Genomic DNA, 14,258 nt, shown 5'->3' on the forward strand with positions numbered 1-14,258 from the left:
ATCTGAGCCGTGGCAACACAAAAGTCACCTTCAGAAGGACTGACAGACCTGATCAAAGACATTTGATTGTGTTTGTTGATATGAAGGAGCTTACTGTGGAGTAAAGAAGTGGGGTGTGCGAGGTGCTCGGGCTACTGAAGAAGCCATGTTGTGGCACCAGGTATTCGTCTGCATCCACGGCATCCTCCATGTCCTCCCCGCTGATCAGGCTGCGGTAGAACTTGGTGTCTGTAGGACTCGGTAGGTGCATTCGGTCATCGCCCTGAAATAGAAATGCTTTCCTCAGCTTTGTGGATCTCTCATTGCAACTCATCATCAAATAGACTTCAGATTGAAGCAGTCAGAACTGGAGTAAAATTATACCTGAATGACGAGATAACGGGAGGGATCCCGAGCCATCTTTGTAAACTCTGCGATAAGTTCTCGGAAACGAGGCCGGCTGTCTGCATCAATCATCCAACCTGTACAGAAACATCAGCAGAGATCATAAAGATAAGTCAAGTAATTTTTATTTTTTTTTTTTTTTTTTGAAGATATTGGCAGAAATGATAAGAGATTTTAGCAGGAAGCTCAATTAGAAAACAGCTTGTCTGATTAAAGCAATCAAAGCAAATGCTTAAGGTAGGGCTGCAACATACAAAACAAAACATTAGAAACAGTTACAAAACAAATCCAATCACAGTATCACAGAGCCCAAGGTGGGGTCATTTCATTTCTTTTTTTTTCCTGACCAACAGTCACAAAAACAAACATACACATTTTTCTGTAATACAAGACAAAGAAACAGAACAAATTCTCACATTTTAGAAGGAACCCTCAAATTTGGGCATTTAATTTTCGGTCCATTAATGAATGTACTTAATGTTGCGCCTCTGATATAAAGTACTAAATGTGTCTGGGTTATGTAAATCATATCCACACTAATGAGCTTACATTTCACCATGATCATGTAGACATCTATGGTACAGATTGGTGGTTGAGGCAGGCGCTCCCCTTTCTCCAGTACACCAGCTATTTCACTGGCTGGTATCCCATCATATGGTTTGGTCCCGAATGTCATCAGCTCCCAGACTGTCACACCTACAGTGCAGAAAGAAGAACAGTTGGTAAACGTCAGTCCGACGAGCTGTCACTCAGTTTGTTTTTGCTCCCAATAAACAAGAAGAAATGAGTGACAGGATGTACACATCTCAAATATCACACAGTTTCAAAATAGCCATGTTGACAAATTGGCTGTGCCTGCAGGAGTGGGAGTGAGGAGCAGGATGCATCTCTGTGTTGGAGGAACTGAAGAAGGGAAAAGGAGGAAAGGAAGCCCATCGCTCCTGCCAGGGGCTGTTGATGCTTTTGCCATATTGAGCGGAAGGCATGATCAAACCCTCGGGAAAAGAAGATCTGGAAGCTGGCCCATTAAAAAAAAACAAAAAAAACTGCACTGTGTTTGGTTTCTCTGTGTGTAGGCATCTGTGCATGTGTGCTCCTGAGCTGGAAGAACAGCTTATGTGGGTTGAAGCAACAATCTACTCTGATGTGAAATTGTCCTTCTGAGACTGCTAGTGTAGGTGTGCGCTACCTGTGTCCTTAAAACCGCAGATGCTTGCAAGATGTTCTTTCCTTTTCATGTTGTATTTTAAGATGTTGACAAGCTTTATTAATTCCAAAAACAACATCCTATCTGCAGCTTGAAAATAACTGTCCTCTTTCTGCCTCGCTTGCTGTTAAAGCACTTTACTTAGCAATGAATAAATATTTCTCCAGTGAGAGTGTCACCAATACTCACGAGTACAGGGGCCCAGCTGTTTTACATATCTGACGTTACACAAGGATTTGAGCTAGATCTGGGACCTTGCATGCAAGGTTCTGCCTTACTGGGTCAGAGGTAGAGCATGTATTCACCACATTATGATGGTGACCTACCATAACTCCATACATCACTCTGGTGTGTGTAAGTTCTGTTCAAGATGGATTCAAGAGCCATCCACTTGATCGGTACCTGTGGAACAAAAATTAGCATTTTAGTACAATACTAATCTGCATAATTAAAAAATGCAAAACATATTTGCACCAAACATGATAAAACATTAGCATTCAAAAGGTTTTTTTTTTTTTTTTTTTTTTTTAATGTATAGTGTATATATAATGTTTCCCTGAGTATGTTTCCTGGGCTGAACGCCTAACACAAAATATATTTTCCTTTAAAATTACAGTCTTTCCATGCACTACTTTACATCATACATTTTATCAGATGATTTTTGTAATTGTAGATGCCTGTGTTTCGAGCGGTGGTTTCAAATACATACGATGAGAAGTCTAATAGCTCTTTGAGACAGCAGCTTTGACAGGATTGATCCTCTTAAAGGTCCCACATTTTACACTTTTTCTGTGTTTTGAATCACAGTCTTGATATAGTTTTTCATGTCTCTGAAGCTTCTCTTTGGAGGTCTGCCAAGAACAGGCTGTCTGTGTCTATAAAGCATATTGATATCAATGACGTTCTTCTGAGTGATGCACGCCAAGGACAACCATTTCTTCAGTTTTGTAGCCCACTAGCTCTGCGACAGAATGACTGCTCTGTTTTCTTAAAAGACTGAACAGTGGGCCGTCTTTAGGGTGGAGTTTGTGGCATCACAAACTTTTGGACATCCAAACTGCAAATTTGCTGAATACAGGCCGTTTGCATTTATTTGTGGACTGAGTATTTTGACACCTCCACAGTGTTTATACAGTGCCTAGATCTGCTTTATAATCAAAGATGTGATGGAATTTTGAATTAATACAATATTAGACCTTTAACAGCAATATCTGTAAGGGGATGGTAAAAGGAGTAATAACTTAATTTATCAAATTTGGCATTTTTACTAAAATCACATTCATCACCATCCTCAGTGTATAATACAACTTTAGTGTCACCTATTGGTGGAGAATTGCAATGATAACATATTCAAAAATAAAAATGTTACTATGAAGTTACTGAAAATGCAAACATTTACTATTGATTTCAAGGTTTTTGTTCCAGTTTGCAGTTTACAGTAGATGAGAAGCAGAAGGATGTCATCAAAGAGAGTCACAACGTTTCAAATAGTTTCATGCATAATAATCAAGTCTGCTCCAAAACTATAGATGTTTTACAATTAATAGCTACTCTTTTTTTTTTGCACGACCAAAAGTCAGACTTCAACCCTGTCCTGTAATCTTTAATTAACAGCATGTTTCTCTATGGCCGTGCATCTTGACCACAGTGAATGAAGGAAATCTCAGCAGTGGTGGGTTTCGGTAAATGAGTACAACTTTGTCAGGATATATTTCAAAGAAGTGGACACTATTCACATCTGTCCTTCTGGTATTGACAATGTAGATATCTGGACTAAAACCAAATGTTTTATTGGTCCAAATTATCTTATTATCTGTTGCTTAAAAAAACACATGTAATTGAGTTCTGACAATATAATAAGGTAATACATCAGTATAGATCTATAAGTTGGTTACTTCAGGGACTTTATAAGCCAACAAACAAAGAGAATATTTGTAAATCATCACAGTAAGGGGATTCTACAGAGACAAAGTGCACAGGTCACCCTGTAGTTACAGGCAAATACATTCACTGTGTGTTTTTCTGTAAGCAAAAATAGTCCAGTGGCACAAAGAAACAACAATAAAAAAAAGAAACTTAACTCATTCATCATTTCTCTTAGAAGTCAGCTCACTGACAGGAACTATTTATATAGTGCACCCCTTACATGAGATTCAATCTAGAGCACAACTAAGTGCAAAAATTACATCTTTTATGGAACGGAGCTGATTTATCTACAGGAAGTCATCTGTCAAACAAGCACCCTCTTAGTAACAGGCTGTACATGCACAAATAATGTTGTTGATATTTGGGCCTATTTTTGTGCAACATCAACAACTGATGACTATAAATCTAAAAAACATTTAAGGTAGAGATCACAACCCGTGTCTTAATATTTTGCTCAAAGAAAATTCTTGGTAACAGAAAAACACCTTTGACTACTTTAAATCTCCAACCAACCTTTCCTCCATCTGCGTGGTACTCTTTCTCGTCAGAGTTGAGGAGTTTTGCCAGACCAAAGTCGGTGATCTTTACGTGCTGAGGAGTTTTCACCAGGACGTTTCTGGCTGCCAAGTCACGATGCACCAAGTGGCGCTCCTCCAGGTAGTTCATACCCTTTTGTCAAACAAATGATAAAGTGGAGGCTGTTACATAAGAGCAATGCTTTCACTCGCCACAGACAAGATCTGAAAGTGCTGAAATCTGTCACGACTGGCTTGTCACATCAACTGATTAGTCATATAATCAACTAAATTTCTTGTGTACTTTTCTTGACAGCAGATATTAGGTTAGGTTAGGTAGCTACTTTATTAATCCCAAAGGGGAATTTTTTTTTTTCCGCTACAGCAGCATACAGGAAAGCAATAAAAAGCAATAAAATAACAGGAAAAAATATTAAATATAAAATGCACAGTATATACAGTATATACAGTACAGTATATATATATATATATATATATATATATATATATATATATATATATATATATATATACACACACACACATACACACACATATATTAAATTAAATTCCCTGAATGATTTAAAAACCCACAAAGACATTGGATAAACTGTACTGATATTGAAAATAAACAACATTGGATTTATACAGTACTTTTATAGCCTAATATCTGGCCTAGGGGTGTAGAATAACCACTAAAGCCCCATACAGGTCTAATATACTCAACAGACCACGCTATGTAAATCGATATCTCCCTGAGCCGTCTCTCTTACCTTGGCTATCTGCACACACCAGTTGAGCAGGTGCTGGGAGCCAATGTTGTCTTTGTTCTCTTTGACATAGTCCAGCAGGCAACCGTAAGGCATCAGCTGGGTGATGAGCTGCACCGTGGAGGTCAGGCAGATGCCCAGCAGACGACAGACATGGGGGTGTTCCACGCTGGCCATCACATACGCTTCCTGTAATGTGCATACAGACATACACAAGTTTTTCCTCTTTCTTTTTTGCGCCATTGTTCTTCAGTTATTTTCATGTGACACAAATAACCATAAAATAAGTGTATTTATTCAAAGTTTTACAGCTATTTCCATCTTCCCTTACATAAATGTTGGTCCACATTTATAGTGGCAGCTTGAGAAACGTAACATTTGTGGAAATTCACAGTGTTAGGTGATAAGTTTCTTGGCAGCAGTCATACACAGCCAACTCTATTTTGTTGCCTGAGGTCGGAAACTCTGTCATCATAACAGAAAGTCAACTTCAATAAGAAAAAAATAAATTAAAAAAAAAAGCCATGGGGATAATTGGCACTGGCCAGTAAAAACGGCTTCCTGCCAGAAGACATACACTTCAAACTGAGCTTTATTTAGTAAGTTTCCTGTCATGAGTGCATTAACTGCATCCCAGATATTTTCTACATGCCTATTACAGTATCATCATTGTTCGGTAAATAGCCACTTCTAAGCTAGAAGCTCTGTAATTCTGACAGTCGGTTGAAAAAGACGTTTTTCGTGTACAGTGACTGAGCAGCACCACCACAAAATCACAGGATCTGGCATGCACGTTCGTCTGTTTGCATCGTGCATATAAAGCAGGTGGCTTTCTCAGTGCGGTGTCGGGACTGCATTCCTTTCCAGAACACCTCAGCCTTGGATTACACACCGACGCCCAAACACTGCCCTCCAAAGAATCAATCATGTTTCCTATACCCCATAAGACGGTCACCAGGTAACATGAAATGCTCTCCATTACAAGGAAAACAGTAGCCATTAGTTTCAAACTAATGTGCTATAAATTACAGGATACATTAATGTTTAACTGTCTGTGTTTGTGGAACACACCGAGGTACTTCTGGGCCTTTTCAATCATGTCAAAATATAGTGGCAATTACAAAAAAATGAGTGTAACATTTTTAGATTTCCACTTTCATTTCCAACCAGCACATACTTAACTGAAGGAGTCAGAAAGACATTCTGACTCAGTATTACAGTAAGTTTCAGAGTTTACCACATCAGTCAGTAAACCTACGTCTAAGATTTCTTTGTTTGCTTTGGGTGATGTGGCCTCTCTTAGAACCTTGATGGCCACTGGGATCTTCACATCCTCTCCCTCTGGAACCCACAGACCCTGTAGGGACACAAGTTTTTAAAATTTATTTTACAGGCTGCAATAACACCTGAAACATCAAGTGAACACACAAGCATACATACAAATGTTGGCCTATACAGTACAATTACAAAAACTGATGTGCATGTAAAACCCTCAAACATACAGCATACAATGAATTTGTGTTCTATTTGTAGTCTATACTTTACAAAAATGTCCTCACTGTCAAGGTCTAAAACTGAAATTGGTCCTCACAAAGGCAGGAATCCATGAGGACACATGCACACTTGCTTTTGTAGAGAAGAGCAGCACACTGACTTACATTCTCTCTCTGGAGGTTTCCCCCAACCTAAAACCAAGCCTAAAATAAGCTGTTAACCTTGAGGAGACCAGCTTCCTGTCCCTGCTTGAAAGATGAGTTCCAACAATGTCACTGCATAAACACGTTCCCGGTGTGATTAATACAACAGCATCAAAAGTGAGAGTGAAGTCACTCATGCGTGACCTGGCAACTTAAACATTTTAATTGAAAAATTGACAACACATGTAGATGAGTGAGACGCTGACGGGTGTTGGCTCTGTGGATTTGGCACATAGAGTGTTACAGAGCTCCAGCTTCAGTACAGCCTCAGCACTGGAGTATAATTTTGACAATAAGGTATTTGGAGACACAAACCTGAGGCTTGTTATATTACCTTGTAAACTGTACCAAAAGCTCCAGATCCCAGCACTTTGATTTTCTTAAACTCAGGCTCCTTCAGGATCCGCAGCAGAGCCTGGTTCGGTGCCTCTCCGCTTGGAGTGAGAGGTTCAACCAACTGCAAAGAAGGAACGAAGGGCTCAAATGCTATCTCACAAACTGCTCTAAAAAGTCACTGTAGCAGATCAATGCTCGATATGTTATACCAAAAAATAGAATATTGTAGAATAGGAAATGAAAACCTGTTGTCTCGCTTTCTCTCTACATCTTATTGTAACCATGCAAGTGTGTTGACTCAGTTCTCTCATCTTACCTCTCTCTCTTGGAGCAGTCTGCGCATGGTCCTCTTCCTCTTGATGTGGCGTCGGCGTAGCAACACAAAGACAGACAGGCCTGCGATAAGAACAGCCAGCAGCCCACTGACTACACCAGCCGCAACCATTGAGAGACCAGGGGGGCTGAAAGACAGCGAGCTGATTTAAGAACGCATATAGAAAGCAGCACATTCGTGAATTTAATCAACGAGGGGAAATTTGATTAGCCCAAATAACTTGGGCAAAGTCGGCGTATCCTTAAGCAATGAAGATCGGTGTCACACATTAATGTATTTACTCACCTTTTAATGTGGCAGCCTTCGAGACCAGGTCTAACGCACCTGTAAACAAATCAATACAAATAATCTAATGTTACTGTGTTGTCAGTGTTCTTTCACTCTGCAACTAAACATGGAGACATTGTTTTCTTATGGAGATAAACAAATGCTTTACAGTCAGTGTCCATCACAAACCTAGTCTGGCCTTTGGTTGACTATTTCAGGTGACATCCTCCTCATCTTTTGCTATGTGTGTCATACTTTTTTCAAAATCCCTGTGGCAACAAGATCTGCCAGAGAGTTTTTCTTCCTCCGATACCAGAATAATATATGGGTGCAACCCACCATGACACCACTAATTGGTTTGTGAACTGTTCATTTGAAGCCTTCAATCTGGCATTTTGTCTATCACTATCTTTTTTTTTTTTTTTTTTTAAAGCCACTAGTGACCATATGTGGACGATCTGGGGAGGAGCGAGGGATGGATCTGATTAAGAACCTGAGGACACTACGCTCACTCACCTCAACCAGAAATCTTTCTGTACCCAAGGCATGTCAATGAAACCAACCCAAACCCAAACATACCTCTCTTTGAGGCCCAATATCTAATTAAATATGCAATTGTTTTCAGAAGAACCACCAGAACACTGATCAGCAGGATTGAATTTAGTGAATGATATCACAATGGCGTGTGAGAAAAATTTACTGACTTTAAATTTCATGCAAAAAGTTGATGATTCTTGTATCTTGTATGTCTATTGGAGCCAGAGGTTTTTTTTGTGTTTTTTTGAACCAGCCCCTAGTGGCCCTCAGTGGTATTGCACTTTAAGGAACTTGTGCATTGGCTTCTTTTTTCAGACCCGGAGACTACGTCCATTTTTACACAGTCCATTATACAGCCAGATCATTCTGGCACACTACGGTGCAGATAGGTCTGACTAAGCAAGTCAAACCAACCACCATTACCGCACGTCTGTGTTTCCCAGCATATTTGATTTCTTTTCTGCCAGTAAAAGCATCCAAGTTCTCTGTAATTTGTTACACGTCTACAAGACTAAATACTGTTGATGCATCAATGACTGGGGTCAACTGGGGACTGTTTATTTCCATGTAGTCCAGTGATGCATTAACGAAACACAAATCTTCTGAAAGCGCGGGGAAATACGTATAATATTTTTCTTCATAAAGAGTTGCACAAGACAGACACAGAGGCCTGTCAACACAACAGCTTTTAGTGGTGTAAAGTCCCAAAACCACTACCCTAGTTACTCAGGAGTATACCACCCTGGCTGAATGTTGTTTGTATATCACTGTGAAAAATAGGTCCGCTTTCAGTTCTGTTTTGTTCTATAATGTAGCGCAGACCTCTAACATTAAATACTGGAATAAATGGAAACCAATGGTTTCCATGCAAAGATACAAAAAAGCATTCAGATATATGGGAAAAATATAGTATAATTTTCAAAATAAGAATAAATCATAGCATATTTTATTTGATGTAAATGGGAAAATAAGAATGACACTAGTATGGTCTTTCGATCTTTCCTAAATTGTCAGATTTCAATTATCTCAGCAAGAATTGCGTGACTTTGAAAGCCAACTTTTTCTCTCTAATCTGTGCCAACAGAACCACAGCTGACCCCGTCAGGCTCGGATGCATTTCTGCATCAGTGTTACGACAGACACATGTTTCCAACGCAGAGAAATGTGGTGCAGAACAGTGCTTTTTACCCCTGAGTGCAGTTTTTGTGGCATAGCTGGCACACTTTCATGTCATCTGCATATTTCCACACCAGCGTGTCGTCCTCCCCCGGCACGCCTTGAGGACAGCGGGACACACAGAACAGTCCATCTTGGAAGTTGGCACACTTTGTACAGTTTCCTGAACCCTGAAAGTAAAAAAACAAAGACTTATCATGTTTACAACTCAATTGACAGTAGCTGTAAATATTATGTAAACCACACTGTCTCATAGTAATAATTTCTCAAAGCAAGCTGCAGACATCTTCCACATTAAGAAGCAAATGTTTGGCAATGACAATCCACTCAGTCATGTTACATGCTTTTTAGTTAAGATCACAGAAAAGGCAGGAACAAATCAGTTCTCTGATGCACCTTTTGCATACAAGAGCTGGAATTTAACCCTCGTGTTGTCCTTGGGTCAAAATGACCCACAGCGGTGTTCAACCAAGTTTTATTTTATTTCTATATTTTTTGGGATTTTTTTTTTTGGTTTAAAGAAACCCTCACAGCATCCTTGTCACCAATGATCCCAAAAAAATATGAAAATATAGAAATAAAATAGAACTTGATTGAACACAGCTGCTGGTCATTTTGACCCAAGGACAACACGAGGGTTAATACTTTCCCGAAATACCCCTCAAACCATACTTCTATTTTTGATAATATATCTTGATTTGCCCCCCCCCCCCCCCCTCCAAAAAAGTGGGCCTGAACTTGTTTTCATTTATAGATGGAATTTATGAGCATATACAAGAGTTATTTTTCTAAATACAACATGTCTTGTGTCTGTGCTGCATTATGGTATTAAGGCTGCTGTTGATGAGGAAATCAGTAACACCAACACTTGTGTAACGGATTTCACGCTGCGTAAATCTTAACTTGTGGTGCTCTTCGATTCTGTCACAAAAATACATTTCATAAACAATGTGTTAGTTTAGTTGTTGGTGACACATACAGGCGCACTGCAGGTCACAGTCCCATTCATGCGATGACACTCGGGGTGACACTCCATGCAGGTTTTATTCATGACCGCCTCCTGTGGCTCTCTGCAAAAACAATAACAATGCTCACAGACCCTCACAGTTACATGTGAAGTGAAATTCTCGATCCTTTTTTTTGAGGACAGAAGTTAAATTTTAAGCTTGTTCAAATTCAATTTTTGAGAGAGATCTCCAAAGACAAACACAAAGTGAGTGAATGTGAAATTGCTGCTACAAGTTTTGTCTTGTATCTACTGGTGACTTAACTTCAGAAACCTTGGATTGTATTTGGTCTTTGCATTTCTTTTAATAATCCCCCCAAATTCATCTGATGTCAAAGTCTGGAAATGCTTTGGGGTATGAAAATAGACTTTGAAGGAGTGAACCGGAGAGCCCACAGATCTGATGTTTAGACTGTTTGTTTGTTTGAAATAAGGATCGCTGCATTTCAGAGATAAAAAGGCAGTCAATCCTCCTCTTACCCCTCCAGGATATTACAGGAATCAACACAGCTCCCATCACGGCTGTAATCACGGCAGGCAAAACACATGTCCGCGCCCGGACCCCAGCAGCCGTCTGCGGTGCACTTCCTGTCACAAGTGTCGTTCCTCTGAGCTAAAACCAAACATACAATCTCAAGAAGGGATCTTTCCTGCATAACTATCCAGTTTTTAAATTGGAGATAGTACAACTATCTCCCTGAATTTGGTGAATTTACCACACGTGGCAGCGTCAGCGTTTCCCTCTATAGTAGCACTTTGGCTCTCTGATTTGAAGAATCTCTTCCAGTGGTGTTTGTTGGTGTAGCAGAGGTTCTGGTTCTTCATAATGACCACGTCTCCGTCACTGATTTCTTTGAGGGACCGAAGGCCCAGGAAGTTGATGCCGAGCTGAGTCATAACCACACTGCGGCTACCGCTGTCCCAAAGAAAGGTGGAACAAGGATGATGAGAGGAGCAAAAAAAGGAACGATTTTACGACAGCCTTGAATAACACTACAAATTTCTTCCTCGTGATCCAGCGGTTGTGAATCCACGGGGGGTCTTTACGAAGAACCTACCGTTTAGTTCTTCCTCGAATGATCTCCAGATTTTCGAAAGGACTGAGTGAGTTCAGGCTCGGATGCCACGTTTGAATCCACAGGTATCCTGAAGCAACGAATGGTTTGTTAATTGTGAAACCCTTTTAGTGTGCATTCAGGTTGTCATGCATTACTCAGGTCTTGCGTAGTCTTACCAGTAATTTCTTTAACCGTCTTAAACACATCAAGCTGGGCCAGCTCCATCTTTGGTGTTTTGGTATAGCTATCCCTACAATTCAGAAAATACATTTAATTGGCTTTTGGTGAAGATTCCCAGCAATTTATTACTGCAGACTGGCAGGAAGACTGTAAAACAATTGACATCCTTGACTTACCCATTTATCGATGTGTGGATGATGGCGATGTTACCGCTGATTTTGGTGCAGTTTTTAAAGGAGTCAATGTTGGTGGCATTGATGGACAGAGTGTGAGTCAGGTCTCCCGCTCCAAGTCCGTTACACACTGTAAACCATTGAGAAGACATTTCAAAGTTGTATTCAGATGCTTAACTCAAGTAAAAGAAGCCATGATGTGAGTAAAGTAGTGACTATTATTAGCAAAATGCACTTAAAGCATCAAAAGTAAATGAGCCCATTATGCCTGCAGTACGTTCCCATCAGCATCAACATGTAGTTGCTCAAGGTGGAGCTAATCACATCAGCTAACTACACACTATAATATAATACATCATATTTATATAACATGAGGATACGAATTGTAAGTTAGAGACAGTTTGGCACTTTGTAAAGTACTTTTATTTTAGCTTTCTGGCCAAGAGCTGGAAAGATTGTAGATAGCGGCTTAGCCTAGCATAAAGCTTAGCTTTGATAGTAAGACAGGAAATGGGTTGATCTGTCCAAAAGTAACAAAGTCCCCCGAACTGCACCTTTAAAGATTGCTTTATGTTCTTTACATCTTCTGCACAGCAACAGCTTAACCTCCTACCTTTTGGACACAGTCCATCGCACTTGGCACACTTCCTGATTCCCCCCTCGTCCACTTCGTACGTGTTACCGCTGCACGTCCGCACACACGCTCCGTGATCAGTCACAACATAATTATCTGAAAAAAAAAAAAAACAAGCTGTTATATGTTAGATGTCATAGTAATCATGTACAGGTTAAATATTACAAATCATTTGGAAACAAAAACAACAAAAAATAAAAACATCAGACATAAAAATCTAAATTGAGCTTTTATCAGAAACAGATTGTATTAATTAATCCAACAGTATGACCACAGGTACATGATGTAGGTCATGCCATACAGACTGAGTAATACAGGGGCAGACCTTTGCAAGTTAAACTTATAAAGAACAGTTGTTGCATTAACACACCCTGAAACTCAATCATTTTCTTTCCTCGTTATACAGTTTATAATTAAACTTGGACAAACTGTAACCACTGAGTGTCTAACAACCATGAAGGACACCCTGGGCACTTGTTCAACATACCACAATGTGGAATAAATTTATGTTTTTTACAATGGCAAGTGAAGCTACTTTTATTTTATTTATCCTGACTGTCGAGACAACAGCGACAGTGCATGCTTTTATGTAGGGTGATGAATATATCTGTCTAAGAGGACTAAAAGTTCAATAAAAGAATAACAGTCTGAACTTATTTCTCTGTTTATAGCCGTTCTTACGTGGGCAGCTCTTGACACAGGTGGCCCCGAAGTTGTACTTTCCATGTGGGTTGGGAACCAGCTGGTGCAGGTTGGGGTCGTAACGCATGAGGCCCGGGCAGGCGTCCTTACACGTCCTGTCATCCTGGAAGTCCCGACAGGCCTGCAGCACAAACAACAGTCATCTCGTACCCTGCGACCAAAACAGAGCCTCACACTAATGATAACACTGCATTCCTCGATCACAGCCTTGGTTTAATCCTCAGAGCAGCACAGAGAGGCAGAGCAGACGCTTCCACTCGAAGCACTGCCAAACGAAAGATTTAATCTGCAGTTACATGTCTCATTTGTACTGAAACTAATAACAATACTTCTGATCATAAAAACAGATGCTGCTGAGTGACGGCTTTGTTTTGTTGGAGGGTGCTCATCCAGATTTAATGGAGTGGAGTTAAATATTCAGTGTAATTTGTTTTTTAAGCTCCTTTACTCATTAGTCCTGTCCAGGACATGAAGGTGTCCTCACCAGACAGTCTGTGGGTCTGGGTCCTGTGCAGCCTGCAGCACAATGCTCATTGCAACAGTCGCTCGGTGAAGGTCCTTTGCATCTCTTTGAGCACTGCTGTGCACAGTTCAGCTTTGTTACTGCAGAAGAGAACAGCACAAACTCAGTGGAGTGACCAGTAGCAGTAAGCAATTTTTCAGTTTGTGATTTTGAAGCCAAACTAAAACTGTACTTCATAACATGCTCAGATTATAGCAAAAATGATGCAGCATGTGTGCAAATTTGTTTAACCTGGCTTTGTATGCAGTGAATATGTAATATAGTGCAAAAGAAATCCGTTGTTTCTCAATTGAAGAGTATAGAAACTATATGAAAAAAATTACAGTTTTTAGTGTTTAGAGTTTAGATCTTTTCTTGTTTTTTTTATTGTTCCACTTATAAAAAGTTAAAACATAAATCCCAGCTTACACGTCTGACAGTTTTGAGGACCAAGTGCCCAACATGAACCATTGAAGCAGCTTGAGTGACATTTTCCACCTGTAAAGATGCAAAATTTTTTACTTCACTTTAAACACACAAACAACAGATAAATTAACTACTGCATTCTTTGGCCTCAGCTGAGAAATGTAGTAATATAGTACTTACAAAGTGGGTTGTTGCTCGCCATTGGGAGCTCCATGCTGGGTTTGCTGTCACCATTGACAATATCATACCACTGTATTGTTTCCACATTGCAGAGCTGGTTGTTCCCAAACTTGACACCTCCTTTAAGAATTTCTGCAAAATAAATGATTTTGCTGTTGTTAAAACATTTATAGTTTTTAAAATAATACTGACATTTTCAGTGCCATTCTGTCATAGAAAACTTGATCATTTTATTACATTACATTTCA

The 14,258-nt window shown here is 39.8% G+C and overlaps 1 protein-coding gene across 2 annotated transcripts in view; it reads right to left on the reverse strand.

Moving 5' to 3' along the window:
* egfra (epidermal growth factor receptor a (erythroblastic leukemia viral (v-erb-b) oncogene homolog, avian)) overlaps positions 1 to 14,258 on the reverse strand; it is a 41,999-nt gene that overhangs the window by 5,627 nt on the left and 22,114 nt on the right. The window contains exons 4-25 of one of the 2 annotated variants that reach the window (XM_069692258.1): positions 14,011 to 14,142; positions 13,834 to 13,902; positions 13,387 to 13,505; positions 12,882 to 13,023; positions 12,180 to 12,296; positions 11,570 to 11,696; positions 11,390 to 11,463; positions 11,214 to 11,301; positions 10,872 to 11,071; positions 10,636 to 10,768; positions 10,129 to 10,219; positions 9,162 to 9,319; positions 7,455 to 7,493; positions 7,152 to 7,296; positions 6,834 to 6,956; positions 6,061 to 6,159; positions 4,806 to 4,991; positions 4,031 to 4,186; positions 1,918 to 1,993; positions 934 to 1,080; positions 364 to 461; positions 158 to 262 (exon numbers count right to left, since the gene is read on the reverse strand). In XM_069692258.1, coding sequence (XP_069548359.1) covers positions 158 to 262; positions 364 to 461; positions 934 to 1,080; positions 1,918 to 1,993; positions 4,031 to 4,186; positions 4,806 to 4,991; positions 6,061 to 6,159; positions 6,834 to 6,956; positions 7,152 to 7,296; positions 7,455 to 7,493; positions 9,162 to 9,319; positions 10,129 to 10,219; positions 10,636 to 10,768; positions 10,872 to 11,071; positions 11,214 to 11,301; positions 11,390 to 11,463; positions 11,570 to 11,696; positions 12,180 to 12,296; positions 12,882 to 13,023; positions 13,387 to 13,505; positions 13,834 to 13,902; positions 14,011 to 14,142 — 2,624 coding nt within the window. Of the gene's footprint in view, positions 1 to 94; positions 263 to 363; positions 462 to 933; positions 1,081 to 1,917; positions 1,994 to 4,030; positions 4,187 to 4,805; positions 4,992 to 6,060; positions 6,160 to 6,833; positions 6,957 to 7,151; positions 7,297 to 7,454; positions 7,494 to 9,161; positions 9,320 to 10,128; positions 10,220 to 10,635; positions 10,769 to 10,871; positions 11,072 to 11,213; positions 11,302 to 11,389; positions 11,464 to 11,569; positions 11,697 to 12,179; positions 12,297 to 12,881; positions 13,024 to 13,386; positions 13,506 to 13,833; positions 13,903 to 14,010; positions 14,143 to 14,258 lie in introns of both variants that reach the window. The other variant, XM_069692257.1, reaches the window with a different exon arrangement.

The sequence above is a fragment of the Brachyistius frenatus genome, unplaced genomic scaffold, assembly GCF_029030835.1.
Source record: "Brachyistius frenatus isolate BFR_SWC_R1_liver_20210118 unplaced genomic scaffold, ASM2903083v1 Contig_12, whole genome shotgun sequence".
Classification (NCBI taxonomy): domain Eukaryota; kingdom Metazoa; phylum Chordata; class Actinopteri; family Embiotocidae; genus Brachyistius; species Brachyistius frenatus.